The following is a 19,093-nucleotide window of genomic DNA, read 5'->3' as shown; positions in this document are numbered from 1 at the left end:
TTCTCTGACATACAATTCTCTCCCCCCTCTTTCTTCTTTTTTAAGATCTTCAACTGCACTAAACAAAATTTTAAACAGATATTTCTGTAACAATATTTAGCTAATGAATAAAAAATTGCAAATCAGCATATTAAACCTGAGATATTTTCATGTAACATTCCTATTGCCTCATGTCATGACTATCTGTTCTTGTTCCCCCATCCCTTTTGGATGACTCTTCAAATATAGAAAATCTGCTCCTCTGTATCCTTGTAAAATCCCATTTCTCTGCAGTGTTACATGCCCTAGTGAGCCATTTCATGTAGACCTCAGTGGTTTTTGTTTACTGATGCTGTAAATTTTAGTTATTTTACTCTTCCTCACCCCAAAAGCCCAGTGGACCAAAAGGACAGTTTGATCTTTTCAGATACAGTTACTTCTAGGGAATGAATTTATTGGTGGTGGGAATTTCTCTTTTGGGGTTGGGGAAATGTCAAATTCAAAATATACTGCACTCAGCACAGGGAGTAACTGAGCAATTTCAGAATGAGAACTTGACTAAAACTAGTTTGAGGAAAACTTAACTTCTGACATGTTTAGTATCTCTTGATTTATCTGTTGCTGCATAAGCAAATGACAGGTCTTAAATATTGGGATATAGAAATTTTTTCTTTTCTCATTGCACCCATTTTGTCTTTTTAAAAAAGAAAACACTTAAGTCCAGTCTTTCTAGGCACAATTATATAGAAAAAACACTCGTAATATTTCATAATGGAAATCCATTTTTTTGTGTATTATTGCTATCACTGATAACAACACTGTTGTTGTTTATGGATATTTGAAGGATTTATAGTAGGAAGCATGTTAGTGTTGGGTTTAAGAGAATGGATAAGACACTTAGCAAGGCATTGTAGATGTCACTTTGGGAAGACTTTGGTACTGTATGTTGCTCTGCAAATATTTTTCCCAAAAATTGTTTTCTTTTCAGTGATTAATTTTTATTCTTACATCATCATCCCTGTCATTAATCAATTATTTACATTTTTAATTTTGTGCACGTCTTAGTGTTAAATCTGATTTTTTATGACCCCTGCTTTCTTTTTCTGACATACCCAACACTTTATATGATTAAATGACTATTAAAATGACTGTGTAGGACAAGTAGTTCTGTATACTTGGTAAAGTTTGTCTCACGGGTCTAAAATTTTCTTTATAGATTCTTCAGTGGTGCAAAATAGGAAATAATACTTCCTAGTGCTACTCAGAAAATTCTGGGTGCCCCAGACATGACAATGCTACAAAATGAAGAAATTGTTGAAAATCTGTTTGCTTTGTTACTTTGGCTTCAAGTGTTTGGGTTATTAAAGGGATGAGGATGTTTGCTTAGTTGGTGTAGGGAATTTCTACTTCAAACAAAATAAAACTGGTTTCTCCTTGAATGGCTGTAGCTCTTCACCCATTTTTAAGTGCTGTCCATGCCAAGGACTGCTGCAGGGAACTTTGCTACCTTCTTAAATTACTCCCAGTTTGTCCTTTTCTAAACTGCATTGAGTTTTTCTTCTGTGATTAAGTAAAAAGTAATTTTGTTCAAATAATCTAAGCGTCATAAGTGACACAAAAGTTTTACAAGTATGCAGTGGAAGCTGTTCTTCCTCATCTGTCACTTGTATGTTCATTGGGGTGGTGGAGGAGAGATGTGTGTCTAGAGCAAGGATTTACAGCCCAGATTAAGTTACAACACTTTTATTTTTCCATTATGTATAATTCAATGCTTTTTAGCAAAGAACTGACATAGGATGTGTCAGGGTATTGTAGAGTTCAGCCTTCACAACAGGATCACTTGCTGCTTTTTTGGAGAATTACAGAGCTTGTGTCTTCACAGAAAGAAGCCTCAAGTACAGACAAATACTCTGGTTTGAAGCCTTAGTATATCTAGTACTTCTAAAAATGCTTAAGCCTTTTTTTTCGTTTGTTTTTGGCAGAACCATTTTTTGAGCTTCTAAAGGGTATTAAACTGTTTAAAAAAGGCATATAGGAACATTTAAATATAAAAATAAATGTTAAGCTGTTGTTTCTAATTTAACCCTCAAAACTGCTCTATTCTTCTGTTGCAAGAGGGGCTGTGAGAAGAAGTCTCACTCTAGTGAGAATGTGGGCACAAAATGCAGTGAATGATGTTAGTGTGTATTTTACCTAGTTTTGTACCTTCAGTTAGTGGGTTGTTGTCTGTATTTCAGACAGCTTTGAAAACAAACACATTCCTTTCAATGAAAAATAGGTTTATATCATCCAAATTGAACAGTATTTTTATTCCAGGTAGGCTAAATATGTTCTGTTATCTGTGATCCAAAGAGTTTATGAAGGGATAGAGAAGTAGGAAAAAAGTACATCTTCTGTTCTTAAAGAAGAGGTAACTAATAAATACGTGTAAAATCTCCAAAAACCTTCCTCATGCATACAGAGCTGCAATCTTATGAGCAGGTAGGGAAGCTCAGGAGCATTTTCAGTTGAGGTGTTCATGCTTAAGATAATTCAGGTTTTTTAATCAACTGGTAGTTTCTGAGTCAAAACAAAAGCTGAAACCTAACCAATGTCAGCTTTGCAGGCAGTTTGTTATGGGATTAAATAGATCTGAACTGTTATCTTAAGACTATTATTAACTGTTAATTGACATTTAATTCCAGATAATTTTAATAGAAAGACTTTTCTGTTTGGAGTTTGTTTTGCAGGACAAAGGAAAAAGCATATTTGTGTGCACACACAGAGAGAGGCAGGTTCAGTGATGTCTGATCTAATACAGCATCAAGGGGAAACAGCTGTGATTTAATGAGTATGAAGCTGAATGAGGTTCATAACTAGGACTGCTTCATTGATGTTCTTGGAAGGGTTTGAGAAAACTTCTCTCCCTGCACGTGGCTTCAGAGTTTAACCACTGAGGGAGGTGGTGCCAGGAGCAGGGTTTGTGTCTCTGTGTCTGCAAAACTCCAGAGCTGGGTGTTCAGTTCTGTGTAATTGCATAATTAAAATGCAGCGTTTGGTGGAACACACCTCAGTCAGCAGACAGGGAGAGAGAGGTCCTGCAGCTCCTCAGCACCTCTGCAGAAATCCCACCCTTCTGGCCACAAGTCTGCATCCCTGCTGGCCTGCTCAAGCCAAGGAGGATCTCTTGGGAAGAGGGATTTGGGTTCTGTGCCTCCAGGGCAGTCCTGGACTGCTCTAAGATACTCAGGGATTTTACAATACTGTTTAATTGTTCTGGGGATAGGGAGACAGGTACAGGCAAAGACTCTGGTTTGATGCCTTGGTATTGGCAGTGCTTCTAAAAATGGTTAAACCTGCTTAAGCAGCAGCAGTTTTTGGCAGGACCATTTCTTTCAGAGGCTCTGAAGACTCTTGTGTACCAGAGGCAGCCATGTGGTGTGCAGGGCAGCTTCTTTCACCTCTTTGGAGGAGTCTTCACCCTTCATTTCTAAACCACCAGAATGTTTTGAAATCCAGACATAATGTCTTGTTCAAAAAAACCAAAAAAGCTTCAGCACAGCCCTCATCACTTGTGTGTTTTACGGAATACTGTGGAGCTTACTGTGAATTAATTCAAGACTCATAAAAATTAGTACTTACTGCGACTAAGAATTACAGGCTTCTACCTTATGAGCTACCAGGAGTGAAGAAACAAGCTGAGGTTTGGGTTTTGGCGGCCTCTTGAAGGTCAGTGAGACCTTGGCTGTTGGAATAAAGCATCCACCAAGCCCGAGCGTGACTCCGAGCGCTGCGGCCGATCCCTCGGTACGTGCCCAGCGTTGGCCAAGGTCTGGAGCCAGGCCACGTCACCCAGGGCCATCTGCTGAGTAAGGATGTGGCAGAGTCCAGACACAGCCCTGGGTAAGCAGCTGGAGGCAGAGCTTCCTTCTGGGTGTCTTAATTCTCAGCATAACCATGGATGGAATCAGAGTGGAGTGGTTGCTGCTGGAAAACTGGGCTAAGGAACCATTTCTTCCCGCAGCAATTCATCACCAGATGAATTCATCACCAGAAATTCATCACCAAATTCAAAAAGAAAGATTTTTTTTCTAAAAGGCATGGTGTTGCAAGAGAGGTTACCAGTGGAGTATTGAGCTTGGCTTGCCTCACATGGATGGCCTGGCATGAGTAGAGGGGCTGTGCTAATGGCTAAACTGAAAGGCATCCTAAATAGAACAAGGAATCAGGATAGATGTCACTATAGACATTATTAAGTTTTAACACAAGCTCAACAGATCAGTATGAGTGCTATAAAAACAGAGATATTCTATTATACAGCTCTAAAACAGAGATATTCTACTATACAGCAAGGGGCTAGAGAGCCTTCCTTACAGTTTGTAGAAAAAATAGCTACTAAGCCCATTCACAGATATTATATAGAAATAACTGAGGTTATGTTGAACACTGGGCTAATAGAAGTAGAATCAAATTAAAATCATATAATCAAAGGTCATATCTTCTAAGTGAGTAATAGCAGAGTTTTGTAAAATAGAAACTTGCAATAAGATTCTCATTATAGATAAATAGTACTTGGATGATCATGGGATGTGCTTTAGCAGCCCTTGTGATATGCATAAAAACAAGTGAACAGAATATTCTGCTCTATCAGGATGAGTTCATAATTTCTGAACAGTTTACTGAGTAAGGTGAAGAGGCTGTCATCTCAGAGGGAGACATGAGGAATATATTCATCTTTAGATACTGTGTGGAGCAAGAGGAAAAGAACTGAAAGCCAGTGGCTGCAGAAGAAAAAATGGTACAGACAACTGCTGAATGAAGTGAGGTTAAATTCTGGAAGAGGATTCCTGATAGGCAGAGCCCCCAGAGTCCATCAAAGCTTTCCAAGGAGAGTGGTGGCAACAAAACAAAACAGGGATTTTCTTAATAAGGAAATTTAAGTTCATGAAATAAATTATTTTACGTCTCTCCTATAACACCCTAAGGGAAACCTTCTCTGACCTGTGCTTCTAGGAAATGTGTTATGCCACTAGTATTCATAATGCTTTGTTCAAAGTATTTTCTTTATCTGGGCAAAGTGTGGATTTTATCAACTATATTTGAGACAACCCACTCTGGAAGTAAAATCCTGTTGGGATAAATGTTGTGATACAATTACCTTGATATGTAGGTTAAATGTGTAATAGTAAGAGAAGAACATATTAAATGTATAAAACATGTCACCACTAAAGAATGTACAGATATCCTTCAAAAGGAGCTCAAAAGTTCCAAAACAACACTCCAGGGAAGAAGATCTAGGAGAAAGTAGATTAGCTACAGATACTCATTTCTCGATGTTTTTCTTAATAGCTGCTGATTTGAGAAAGCTGATGGATTCTTAAGAGCCAATTTTCGATTTAATGCAGTATCAACTGTTTTCTTAAATTCCTTATGGTCTCAAAATTGCACCCATGAAACATCAGCTATGTTTACCAAAATATTTTCAAATTTAGATGAGGGTTGCAACACAGGGAGATAGTTCAAATAAAGAAGTGTGTATCTAGTGTTGACAGTTTTGCAAAATGACGTGAATATGCATTCAGAATTTTCACTGTAACTGAAAAAAAATAGGTTTTTACTCTTCCAAAAAAACAAAACCCAAAAAAATCAACCCACTCCAAACCCCAACCCAATCATTATAACACATTTTGACCTTAAAAATAGCATTTGTTCTTGTGCTTTAAAACAGAAAGTATCAAGGCTTTTTAGTGGAGCAATTTATTCTATCACCATTGAAAACAAATGTGGAGAAAGAAAACTCTATTGGGTTTCTGTCTTTTTGTTAAGTTTCTCTGCAAAAAATAGATCCCATGAATCTGTGACTTTTAATGCCATACAAGAGTGCAAAGAATAACAAGAAAATCTTAACCAAAAAAATAATAACCTGAGTTCATTGTTGTATCATGGTAACTGCATAATAAATGCTGTAGATGTGACAATTTAATAGGTGAGTAAAAGAAATGCTGAGATCACTGAGAACACAGAGATTGCCCGGCCCCCAGCCCAGACCTGCCTGTGGTGCTGCCTCCTGTGTCACCTGCCTGCTGTCCTATGTCACCTGCCTGCTGTCCTATGTCACCTGCCTGCCCTCCTGTGTCACCTCCTTGCCCTCCTTTGTCATCTGCCTGCTGTCCTGTGTCACCTCCCTGCCCTCCTGTGTCACCTGCCTGCCCTCCTGTGTCACCTCCCTGCCCTCCTGTGTCACCTGCCTGCCCTCCTGTGTCACCTCCCTGCTGTCCTGTGTCACCTCCTTGCCCTCCTGTGTCACCTGCCTGCTGTCCTGTGTCACCTCCCTGCCCTCCTGTGTCACCTCCTTGCCCTCACCCACCAGGAGCTGCTTGGGGAATGGCTGAAGGTGAAACCACGAGACCCCACCTGCAGTTACTGAGTCCAGCTCTGGGGCCTCAGAATAAAAAATTTGTGGATCTGTTGGAACAAATCCAGAGGTGGCCACGAAGATGCTCAGGGGGCTGGAGCACCTCTGCTATGGAGACAGCTGAGAGGGCACCTTCCAGAACCTAAAGGGAGTGGCATGAGAGCTGCAGAGGGGCTTTTGACAAGGCCATGGAGAGACAGGACAAGGGAGAAGGGTTTCAAACTGGCAGAGGGCTGGGTTAGATCAAATATAAGGAAGAAATCCTTCCCTGTGAGGGTGGTGAGGCCCTGGCACAGGTTGCCCAGAGAAGCTGTGGCTGCCCCATCCCTGGAAGTGTCCAAGGCCAGGTTGGATGGGGCTTGGAGCAGCCTGGAATAGTGGAAGGTATCCCTGCCCATGGCAGAGGGTTGGAGCTGGATCCCTCCCATCCCAAACCACTCTGTGATTCTGTGATAACTGGAGGTACAGACAGGATAAATGCAGCGCTCTGAGAGACAGCACTTCACAGCCTGATAGAGATTTAGCAGAAATGTTGGTACTTTTGGAGACAGTGGTCTATCAAGACCTCTGACAACATGGGAGAGTGTGCTTGCTTTGAGTCAGACTAGTAGTGCGGAGGTAGACAAATTTTAATTTGCTTTTGAGTAACTTAAGATATTCAATCATTCCAGTTTCCAAGAAAAGAATGATGCAATTTAATCTTGAAGTACTTAATGAAATGATTATTGAGCTGGGTCAGGCTATAAAGTGCCCTCTAGTCCAAGGTCCAGAAAGCAAAACCAGGCCAACTATGTATGGTATTTCTAATATTTCCAGCCTTTAGATATTTCCAGAGTATGCACTTCTGACCTGACGTAGCTACTCTGTTGCCCTCAGTGATATATAGATAGATACATACAGATTTATTTATTTTTTCCCTCCCTGGAAGCTGGTGGTTCCTTTGACTCCTGTGGACTTAGGTCCCTGCACTCATCTGGGAAGGAGGAAGGTGTGGTAGAAGAAAATGTACCAGGATTGAGTGACTGGTACCAGATAAAAAAGTAATAATGGGCATTGCTGGCCACTGGAATGGCTCACAGATGTTTAGCATAGAGATGTCATTTGGGTGATGAGATAAAGTTGTCCTGGTATATATGATTATTATACTTAACATTACACATTTCAGAGCAGGTTAGGTACACATACCTGCATGTATGCACTCTTAATATCAGGGATAAATTTGTGTAATTTTAGCTCATAATTTGTCTCCTTGCAGCTATTTTTAAAAATGAAATAATTGCTGATAGAAGGGAGTGGTAATTTATGGCAAGAGAAAATGCTCTCGCCTCATCTCATGTGGAGGGTGGTGGGTGTAACTCTGAAGCTGGTCCTCTTTGCTGCTTCTCTAAAATATGCACTGCTGCTATCTGTAGGCACGTTTTGGGGACTGAAAAGATTCACAGCAATGTGGGTATTTTCTTAGTAAATGAAATGATCGCCATGCAGAACGCTTGTTAAAATATTTAGATAAATGGTTGTCTGTAAGTGGGGGTATGTAGGTATATTTTCTAAATTAAGGTACTTAATTTTGAAAGAAAATAACATAATGAATTTCTGGTTGCTAATAATATGCTAGAGAATAGATTTTTTTTAACTGATCTACATTGCCACAGCTAGGGAAGGCAGCAGCTTATTTAAGAAGTAAGCTGTTTTTAAGGAACCATGTCTGTTTATTAACTTAATGATGTTCAACAAATGATTGGATTGAAATGCGGATATTGCCTTTGAGAAGTTGAAATTCATGAGAAGGAGCTGATGGGATTATAACTTTGAATATGTTCCTGTTTATGTGTTTAATGTATTATTAAATGTCATTTGTTTAAGAAATAACTAAGTTAATAACAGATCTAGTATAAACAAATATTGTTTTTGTATCACTTAGGCTCTATTTGAGCTTTGTTTCATGACAGCAGTTCAGAATTAAGATTCCATTATTTATTAACTGGAAAGAAGGATGGGAAACAGCACATCTCATGTGTTTAGCTAGGAAATACGGGGGAGTTGAGGAAGTGGCTGAACATTATGGATGTAAAATACTCAAAAGTATGAAAGTCTCTGTCCAGGAAATGCTGGATATTTTGCTATAAAGAAGTATTTGGGAAATCTGACAAGACATAATCATGAGAAGACACCCTGAAAGCACCACGTTATCTGGCATTGTGGAGGATTAAAACTGATTTAGGACAGCCTTCTAATGCAGCTGGTATGGCATAGTTAGCCCAGAGAGACCAAGTACTAAGGAATTTCAGGAACTAATAATTGTGAACTTTAATGAACGTGATCTCAGTATTTGAAATTCTTCATTTAGGACATTCAGAGCTGTGTAGGAATAACCCAACACAGACAGTGGACATTGTGTGGACAGATGTGCCTAAGTATGTTCTTCCCACTAGTGAAGGCTTTGCCATAAGAAATGCTCCATCTTCCTCCCTGAGAAAGGAAGAACTTCTCCAACAGCTTTACAGAAGACTGGGAAACCTCTTCTCGCTGCATTCCTCAGTAGGGGAAAATATCCATGCAGGAAAACACTTTATCATGTGTAAAGTGTAAGACCTTCTAATTCAGCAGGATTCATTGTGTTCCTACATTCAAGCAAGTTCTTTAAACTTAATTTTGTGCCTGCTCAGAAACTATGACCAGCAATGTCAGTCTATCAGGTAAGATACTTGCTTTGTGTATTTAAGTACATTTGCCGTCATCCTAAATGGGCTAAAAATCTTTGTGTACTCCAGTAATGACTGCTGAAGTCTGACTAGTTAAGGAATTCATTTGGTGTAACTATTCCCCTATGGAGGTAATCTGTTTTTATTACTTTTAACACCAAAATCAACATTGTATTTGAAGGAATAAATTACAAAACAAGGAGAAGTCTAGAAAGTAATTACTGTGAATATGGTAGTGAATTCCTGAGCTGCCACTTCACTATGGGGTTTGGTTGGTTTTGTTGTGTTGGGTTTGTTTTTTTTGGTTTTTTTTGGTTTTTTTTGGTTACTTTTGGTTGTGTTTTATAAGACATGTTCATAGACTATGTCAGAAATGTTCTTCCTCAGTTGCTGTTGCAAAGACTATTTTCATAGTTTATCACAAAATGCCAGATTTGCTCAGCATGTAATTTAATCTTATGCTTGGAAGCATCCACATTACTTGGTTATCATGAAGTTATTCTTTAATAAAAATGTATGCTTTGTGATCTATATTTTAGTAATTTGGTGAGTCAGTTTATCGATTGTTGCAGATGCCATGAATGTATAATTTGTCACAGTTATTGGTTGCCTGTCAGCAGTTCATAGCCACATAGTGCTCTTGGTTCTTGGGGCACCTTAGGAAAAAACCTCTCTTGATCTGCAAAAGAAAAGCTTTCTCCTGTAAATTATCATCAAACGTGGGTTGATATTGGGTTTATCACTTCACAGCTTCATGAAAAACAGTGTTATCTTGTATTAGCCAAACTCTGTGACTGTATTCATAATGTGGCCTGCTCAGGCAAGGGCTTTGAGCAAATACAATTCAGTGATTTTAAATGCTGAGGGTGAGGAAGAAGAAGCACAACATCAGAAATGGGAGGTGCAGGCTTTGACACTGTTTTAGTTGTCTCTAAACTTAGGAATTATTGGGGTCACCAGACTGGAAAAACAGAAGAAAATTCTGAGGCATTTTTATCCCCCTGTTCTACAGTAGATAGTTTTCTGCTGTAATATAAAACAGTCATGAGTTTTGTTGATTGAAAAGTTTATTTGCAAGAATGAATATTAATGAATTTGATTTTTGTTTTTAAAAGGGCTGTTTATTCCCTATATTTTAGCAAAACAGGTATTTATACCCACAATTGTTTGACTTGAATTAGAAACTTTGCTAAGAATTTCACAGTGGTGATACAGATTAAGCAGCTTTGCATGCTGGAGTGGGGCTGTGTGGTTGAAACATCTGCTGGTTTCGTTTTGTTATTTTTAAAGGCTGGTTCTGCATCCTGGGAGCCTGTTGAAGAGCTTGTGTGCCATGCCAAAACCAGCGGCTGAGCTCAGATTTTGGCTGGACTAGTTCTAGTGGTTTAGATCCCCTCATCTTTTTGGATTCTCTAAAATATCACTCTCTGGAGCTTCCCAGCCATCGGTCGTGATTTAGGCAAGAGCATCCTTCCGTACAGAGCAGAACAAGTTCCCTGGGGGTTCCCCAAGTTTTTAGTCTCTAAAATTAATGTACAGTAAAAAATCCGGGAAAAGGCCCTACCCCAAAATAAGAAAGGCAGAGAGAACTTAAAAGGGGGGAGCGAGAGAGAGGGAGATGAGAAATAAGAAAACAAGAAAGGAAAAGGGCGGGGAAAAGCAAGGCGGGGTGGGGAAGGAGAAAACGGAGGAAAAAAGGAGGCAAAGAATTAATCGCGGGGGGCGGGCGAGGAGCGGCCAGAGCCGCCCCCGCCGCGCCCGGCCGCCGCCGCCGAATGAGCCGCGCTCTGATTGGCCGGGTGCCGGCGGCGGGCGGCCGCCATTGGCTGCGGGCGCGGCGCTCTCCGCCCCCATTGGTCCGCCCGCCTGCCCCGTATTTTCAGCAGCGGCGGCGGCGGCGGCGGATTCCGGTGTGGAGCCGGCGGCGGGATGCAAGGTGGGATGGGGCACGGCTGGATGGGTGATGGGTGATGGATGAATGCTCGGTGCCCGGCGCGCTGCCCCGTCCTAAGCCACCGTGGTTGATTCTCTTTTGTTTTTTATTTTTTTTTTTCCCCCCAATAATTATTTTTTGCACCGCACCCCGCGGCGGCCGCTGGGCGGGGGCTGCGCCAGCGCAGCGCCGGGGGCAGCGGCGGCCGCATCCTGCCCGCGGATCGCGGGATGCGGCTCTTTGTGCCGGCGGCAGCTCAGCTTTCCCGGGAAGCCGAGGGGATGGATCCCGGCTGGGCTGCGGTTTGTCCCCGGCCCGGGGTGCCCCGGGGTGCCGCGGGACCGGCGCTGTGCGGGGTCCCCGCCCCGGGACCGCCCGGAACTCGGCGGGCGCGGAGTTGGCGCTGCGGGCGGCTCCGGCTGGGAAATCCAGGTTTGCGTGTGCTCAGCGGCGGAAAGTCAACGCGAACCGGCCGGGGGAGGTTCTCAGGTCCCGGAGGAAAAGCCGGGATTCTTCCCAGAAGTTATTTTTGCGGATTTGCCAAATATTAAGTAACTCCCCTTGGGTTAATTGGAAATCGATGTGGGTTAGGTGCGGTTATCTGAACATACTTTGGTTTGAGTTTAAAATAACAAATCTGAAGTTAAATACCCTATTTTTATTTTGCCTTGTAAATCTATTATACATTTAATGGACAAATTTAGCACTATTATTTTGCAGCATATCTCCTTTTTTACATTCAACTGTAAGTATTATATTTCTTCTGTATATTTAACATCTTATGAAAACCACATCCACGTTCTTAAGTTCTGAGTTTGCTGGTGGTTTTCATGGCAAAAGTTATTTCTGCTGGAGATATGCGTTCAGACAGAGAAATCTGCTGACAGATTTTGCAATTTTTTTTTTCTGTGGCATTTTTCTCTGCATAAGGCTGCAGTTAGGACTGGGCTCTGTGCTTTCTGTGCCATCTAGTAGTTATCTGGGAATTTAAATACACTGTGAGCATCCCCAGCTGGAGATGGTACTGGAAGCTGTAGTATATTTCTATGATGTGTGAAAAGTGGAGATTTGGATAGAAATAATTGATTATGGCCATTCAGAAATCAGTGCTTGAATGGCTTTTTAAATAAAATTTCCGCTGAAGCTTTAAGGTGCCTTATATAGAATTTGGGTTAAAATCAATGGTTCTGTCCGTGTAGTCAGTGAGATTTACACCTGCATGTGTGATTAACCCCTTGCTGTACATTGCAGAGGCACAAGGATGCTTGTGGGGCCAGCTCTGTTGCTAGGCCTAAAAACTTAATTTTTTTGTTGCTAGCCTGAAGCTGTGAGAATCAATACAGGTTTTTACATGGAGTGATGGAAGAATTTCAGTCTGGCCTTACCAAGGAGGAGCAGCCCCTGTTCCCTGGGGTGTGGGAAGTGGCCACATGAGCTGCACTGACCCAGACTCGTGTGTCCTCACCTCCTGCCTGAGCACCCATGGGTGCACAAACATCCTGACTGCCCACAGGCACCGTGACAGGGGCATCCTTTTGGGAAAAAGGATGATGAGTGGTAACAGCACCTGTTGCACCACCAGTGATTTGTCATCTCCCAGGGAAAAACTGTGCACCTGTAGTTCTTTGATCGTCACCCAAATCCTCTGAAATGACAGACACCCAGGGAGTTTGACTTGAATTTATCAGTGTTATGATGAGGTGATCGTGATGACTTGAGTAGGTGGGAAGTTTAGAGGGTTGTATATAAATTGTTGTTATTATGATTAAATTAATGCTGTTTATACAAGTGATCTGTACTTTTAAAATGAAGCCAGCTACAGTTCAGCAACTGCTGTTTGAAAGTAGAACTACCCATGTGTACATTTTATGGCACTTTGATTTTGTTACATAATAGCATGCATAATTTTCATGCATTATATAAACTTTTTTTCAGAGCATCCTGAGAAAACAGACAAAATAAGGTCTACGTCTCTTTGATACCTAGTGAGGCTTTTTTAGCCTAAGTAGCAAATTCTGGTTTCTAATAGTGTGTAAACAAACTGCAGCCAGGCTGGCAGGCGTTGCCTGCTTGTGGTGGTAACAGAAATGTGAAAGATGATGTGAGTACTGCAGAACTGAATAACCTCCACGCCTCCTGCTTGTTTTCTCACCCAGGCAGGTGAGGGGGAGCAGATGAAGGCTTTTCTTTCCCTTTGGCGCAGTACTGGGTTGTTTCTCTGGTCGAGATCTTGTGACCCCATGGAGCTGCAGAAAACCTTGTTGTTTCTTACTCTAAATGTTGCTGAGTATAGACTTAATATCTAAAGGACATACATGTTACTAAAAATATATATTTTCCAAGTATGAAGTGATAAGAAATTCTTAATAAATTAAACAAAGGTTGGGTTAGAGAAAATGAAACCCTGTTAGTTGTTTTTTTTTGGGTTATATTTTTTCCTAATTGTATTAATTTGCTGAACATAGGTTACTGGAGGTTTGGCACCAGTAATATGGAGAAACCATTCATTCATTACAAAACAGTCTCTGAATTTCTTGTTTACCTACTCGTGGGTCTGAAACAATCAAAGTTTTAGCAGGTGCTGTCTGGTTGTTTTGTAGCTGGTTTTTGTTTGCTTTTTTCCTTTTATCATGACCCTGATGGATGGAGAGAGAACATTCCCTTGGTGCAATGTGAGAGATTATTGAGTCTTAATGGTGGCAGTTTCTGTCTTATAGTGATGTGACTTATGGTGGCACTTTTCCCTGATAGCAGCAATGTTTATTTCAGAAGTATAATTTCATATTTAAACACATGCAGCGCTAGATTGGAAAACTTTTAATGACAATTGCATGGCATGTTTGTTTGTAAATGGTTATGTTGAATGACGGGAGAAAAATTAATTTGTACTTTTTAAAGATCTGTGATTTTTATATCTGTTATTTAACAGAGCTGTAATGTTATCACTGAGTGCTGCCAGTTGGGTATAAAGTGCAATGTGTAACATTTCCTGGTAGTAGAGTTGCTCTAAGTAGAGAAATAATTTCAGTGGTACAGGATTTTTATAGCCCTCTTGTCACAATTAACTGTTTTGATGAAATATGAATTTACACAACATCTGCCTTCCGGGACTGGTGTTCCCATCGGAGCTCGCTCGCTTCCCACAGCAGCAGCATCCTGCCCGGAGCCTGCTGGCAGGGAGGGTGGGCTGGAGCCTGCCTGGTGGCCAGGAAACCAGGGCAGGGTAGGGGTTCTCTTGGTGCATCTCCCTGGGAAACATCTCCCTGGGAAGCCTGGGCAGGAAATGCTGGCTGTGTTCAGCCTTTCGCTTTTGCTGTAGCAGGGGGCCTGGCTTGGGCACAGCGAGGTCCCTGACCTGCAATCCCTGCTCATCCTCCTGATTCCTATGCTTGTATGTCAGCAAAAAACATGATGATGTGTGTGTGTGGCCTATCAGTGGGGTGTAGTTTGGGGTCTGGCACACAGTATTGCAATTGATTTTGGAACAGCACCCTATATCCTGAAACTGCAGATGAGGACTTGCTGTGAGATTGGGAATCCGAGTTGGACCTTGCAGTGTCAAAACAATGGATTGTCTCCTCAAGACCCTTCTGCTCCACATCCCTGTAGTGGTCACTCTATTACCAGAGGGGAAGAGCTGGCATTTTATGTGGTTACTCCTATCAAATTTGTCTCTTCATAGACAACTGTGTCTTTTAGTGTTTTATTTTCCTGTACCGTGCGGGGGAGGGTGCCTCTCGCCACTCCTGGCAAGCTCAGAAATGGTCATTAATGTCTAACTGCTCAAATTTTGGGTGTGCATCCTGGGAAAGGAAAGTTCACAGGAGAGTAAAGTAGTTTCAGGAACGCTGATGCTCCTTCTTGGTAAGGGCTGGCTTGGGAGGAGACATCAGGATGTGCTTTTGGAAAGATGCAGTTCCCATCACAGACCAACTTAGTGTACAATGAAAAATGGGCACAGTGATGAGAGACTGTGGAAAAATGTTAAAAATAATTCTGTAGCACTTCTCCCACTTTTCATACATGGCCTATATTGACTAGTAAACGTTCCAGGTTGCTGCTGTCCCTCAAGAAAGAAACTGCCCTTTGAAGGTCTCATTCTGGCACAGCAGGATGGGCAATATTCAGTACACAGAAATGGTTCTGAAACATTGACACTAAGTGCTGTAAATTTTGAGGCACCATATTAAGAAATGAGCACTCAAACTAGAGGTTGTACAACTTGGAGAATCTGGCATGTTAGTTCTCTTGGGCTGTGTGAGTGATCTCAGTGCTCACTGCTATTTTTGCTGTCATTCAGGGCAAAATAATTGAGGTCGCTCATCAAGCAAGCTGTGGTGTTGTGGAGACAGCAGCAGACTGTGCTGGGTGCTACCTTTGCATCCACATTTTAGGAGATGAAGTAAAAATAGTTCCAAGTGCCATATCTTGGTGAAACCATCCAGCAAAACCTCCAGATTTTGTACAGATATTTAGTTCAGCTGTCTTCTGCTGCTGCTGCCTGAATCTTTGCTTCTAATTGATCTCTTACTCAATAATTCCAAATTATTGCGATTTCTCGGTCAGAGTGAAAAATTATGTGTAACATGTTGCTGTCATAGTGGAGATCAATCTTGTTACCTTAGAGCTAGTTTAATGTGGTGAAGGAAAGAGCCCAGACTAGTTAATTGTCTCTTCTTTGGGTTATCCTTCTATAAAATGGGGATAATCATAATTATAAAAGGTGCTTTAGGACTCACTAAATATTTTTGAAGCACTTAGGAGTTGTAGTTAAAAAAATAATTGCCTAGTAAATTGTCTACTTAATAAAATGTAGAAATAAAAGATGTAGAATATATTAGGCTTCATAATAATTTAAATAGATGCATGTAGTTTATTTACCTTCTCAGTGAGAACTAACAACCATTGAAAGCAAATAAGTCTTTAGGAGAACTATATTGGCAAAATGAGATTATTTAAATTAAGGTTTCCAGCTCACTAGCTTAAATTACTTTTACATTTATGATTTAGGCTCTGATTTAAATCATACTTTGTACTGTTAGTGTTCAAAATTTATCATCAACATTGAAGCTGTGAACACAAAAGACATTTTTGGCAAGACTTGCAGAATGCAATGTCAGTATATTTCTCTGGAATACTAAAAATTTAGAAAACAAAACCTTTCCCTTGACACTTTAAACTTTTGATATATGTGGGGGAAACCTTAACAAGACAAACTGCAAATGGTTGTTGTTAGCCAACAGACCAATGGGTGGCTGTTCCAATGGCCTGGAAGGGGCCAAGGGCTGAGTAGAGGTACTGCAGACACGTGGCTCTGTGGTCACTGGTCTTTTTAGAAGGGAAAGAATATTTATAAAGACTTTCTTGAATAAATAACATCAATCCCTGTCGCTATAGGACACGTGAAAGCACAACGCGAGCCCCCTGATATTTTGCAAGGTAAAAGAGAGAGTTTATTTTCTGACTCCAACTTTTATACTTTTCCAAAGGTGACAGTGGATTGGAGAGTGAATGGGCCACCTCTCCAAAGACATTGGACAAACCACTAGTACATTAAGTTTCTCTACCCCCATGAAGGAATGCAAAACAATATGTTGTTTATAGAAATTGTGTGGGAAAGTTTTCTAACAGAATGTAAACTCAGAAGGCTTTAGAAAATCTTAAGAATCAGGGCGACATATCCCTTCATCCAATATGAAAGGACTGGTAATGTTTGCTGTTTTTGTTGATTAAGAGAAGTACCAAGAAAAATTGTTCTGCATTACCAGCAGAAATACTGCGGAATGGAAAGGACTTCCTAGAGCTTTTTATTCATTTATTGTTCTGCTGAGCAATTAGAGGAACAAAATCTCTTTACATCTTTTTTGTACTCGACAGATTGGCATTTGTTTTTCTCTGTCTAAAAACCCCCAAACAACCAACAAGCTGAGATTCTCTTCAGTAAGGAAGGAAGTTTAGACCAAAGTTTCCAGAATTTGTGACTCTTATTATTGTGATACCACAGCTGGGAATGTGGAGGGGAAGATGTGGGCTTCATGTGAAAGTTGCAGGTAGTCTTTTAAGCTCTTGAAGGCTGTAAATCCTCAAAACTCACCTCTGGCTCCCAGAATTTTCCCCTGGATTCTGGAGCAGCCAGGGTGAGTGTGGTCCCAGGGGTGGGCGAGCTGTAGGTGATGCTCAGGTGAGTGCACTGAGAACATGGTGCACTTACCTCTCTTGATCTCTTGTGGATTGGTCAAAGCAGATGGACTGCTCACTCTTTCCACAGGACCCATGTATGCTCAAGGTTTTTCCAACATTAAATGCCTGTGAAGTCAGGAGCAGAAGTAAGTCCATGCTCTGGGCATGGACTCACTAGCCCTTCACTTGCCTTTAGGAAATGTTGTAAACAGGGATCTGATTTGCATTCATTATGAAATGGTAATTTCAGCTTTAAATAATGATGCTTTAAATTGTGATTTGCATTTGTGTCTTTAAGGAGTAAATACCAGATTGCATATGTAGTTTCGTACCTTCTTTTTCATTCTTCCTCAGAGTATCTTGGAATAGAATAACCTCTGAGTTGTTACTGTCTCTTATTGGCACCACAGTAATTTTGAAATCAAAGTTCAATAATCATATTTTCTACCCTCTCAAAAAAAAAAAAAAAAGGAAAGAAATCCATTATTTGCTGAATTGTTCAAAAATGTTGTTTGGCTCATTTTTTGTGTACCCACTTAGGTGGCCAGAATGTCAATGAAGGCTTTGTTTAAATGTTTTTCTTTATTTTTTTCCTTCCAATCCCACCCACACATACACCTGTTAATCTAAGTCTTTTGGGCCAGATATCAGTTTATTTGGTTAGGCTTTATGGTTTTTTTTTTTATCTCCTGCTCTATTCAGTTAACTGCTTGCTGTCAGTTCTGGCACATCCCCTTGTTTTCTGGAAGTTGCCCATGGAGAAAAGGCTGGTTTCCAAAGGCAAAGAGGTAATCTGGCTGGGAGTTGGATTAACTGTTGCAGTAGCTCATGATAAACATCTGTTGCAATACTCCCAGATGAGAACATTGCTTTCAAAACTATTTACTGCACATTTTGAACTGTTCACTTGTAGTTTTATTTTTTCCCCCCTCCAATTACTAAATTCTTTTGAAAGGACATAAATCCATAGAGTCCATCTCGGAGACTGTGTTTATTTTGTGATACAGACAAGGAAATGGGGTTATTGAGATACTGTTCATGCACTGGAGCCCCTGAATATTTCTGACTGGGGCACAGAAGTGTGTGCATTCCTTAATAAAATCCAACTGCAGAGCAGGCTCCTGGGAGTGCTGCTGTGTGTGTCCGTGCTCTGCCTGTGCTGGAGTCCTCTGGATGTTTTCCTTCTGCTCTGAATTTGGCAAGATAAGGCTGGTGGGGAGTGGAGTTTAACTTGGATCTGAAACCCAAGGGTGGATGTGTGGTCAGAAGGGTTTGGCCAACTGGGTTTGGGACTTTGCCACTGAGGAAACCTTTTGCTGTTTATTTGGAATATTTTTAAAAGTTTGTTTGTTTGTTTTATACATTTTTTTTTAAAAAAACGTTTTTAATTCTAGATTGTATGGATGAAATAATGACAGTTTCTCCTGCAGCTGGCTTTTGAATTTAGGTCTGCCAGTAGCCACTTACTGCTGTAGCTGAGGATCAGCAAGCAAAGCAAGCTTTGGTAGGTTTTCCCAAAACATCAACAACCTTCCTCCCCCACCCCACCCAAACCACAAAACCAAACCATTCTTGGTGTCTCTGGGAAAATAACATTGGAAAACAGTATGGAATACCTCAAATGCTGAGTGTTTTCCAACAAATCGTTTTTCTTTCTTATGTTAATAAGGACAATGCTCTTAATGTAATCATGTTCAAAGTAGTTTCACTCGTATTTCTCAGAAGCTGAAAAGTATTTTGTGCTGAATTTCATATCTAAGTGTTTCCAATCACAATCAAAGAAATCATCTGGGTACTTTACATATGTGTTAATCTTTACCAGAATTAACTCTCTTTGCATAACAGTCTAACAAACATGGACAAGGAAAGGGAATTTCCAAATACCAAAGCTACTTGTAGCAAAAT

The 19,093-nt window shown here is 40.8% G+C and overlaps 1 protein-coding gene across 8 annotated transcripts in view; it reads left to right on the top strand.

Moving 5' to 3' along the window:
- Positions 1–19,093, top strand: part of CTBP1 (C-terminal binding protein 1) — a 232,622-nt gene that overhangs the window by 73,874 nt on the left and 139,655 nt on the right. The window contains exon 1 of one of the 8 annotated variants that reach the window (XM_032747955.3): positions 10,882–11,011. The exons of 3 other annotated variants lie outside the window; for them this stretch is intronic. In XM_032747955.3, the coding sequence (XP_032603846.1) occupies positions 11,005–11,011 (7 nt within the window). In that variant the 5' untranslated portion in view covers positions 10,882–11,004. Of the gene's footprint in view, positions 1–10,881; positions 11,012–11,421; positions 11,441–19,093 lie in introns of those variants that run through there. 4 more of the 8 variants (XM_030270534.4, XM_072927914.1, XM_072927915.1 and 1 more) reach the window with 4 other exon arrangements.

Source organism: Taeniopygia guttata, chromosome 4 (genome assembly GCF_048771995.1).
Source record: "Taeniopygia guttata chromosome 4, bTaeGut7.mat, whole genome shotgun sequence".
In the NCBI taxonomy this organism is placed as follows: domain Eukaryota; kingdom Metazoa; phylum Chordata; class Aves; order Passeriformes; family Estrildidae; genus Taeniopygia; species Taeniopygia guttata.
The sequence above is the reverse complement of the archived record's forward strand: the minus strand, read 5'-3'. Positions and strand labels throughout refer to the sequence as shown.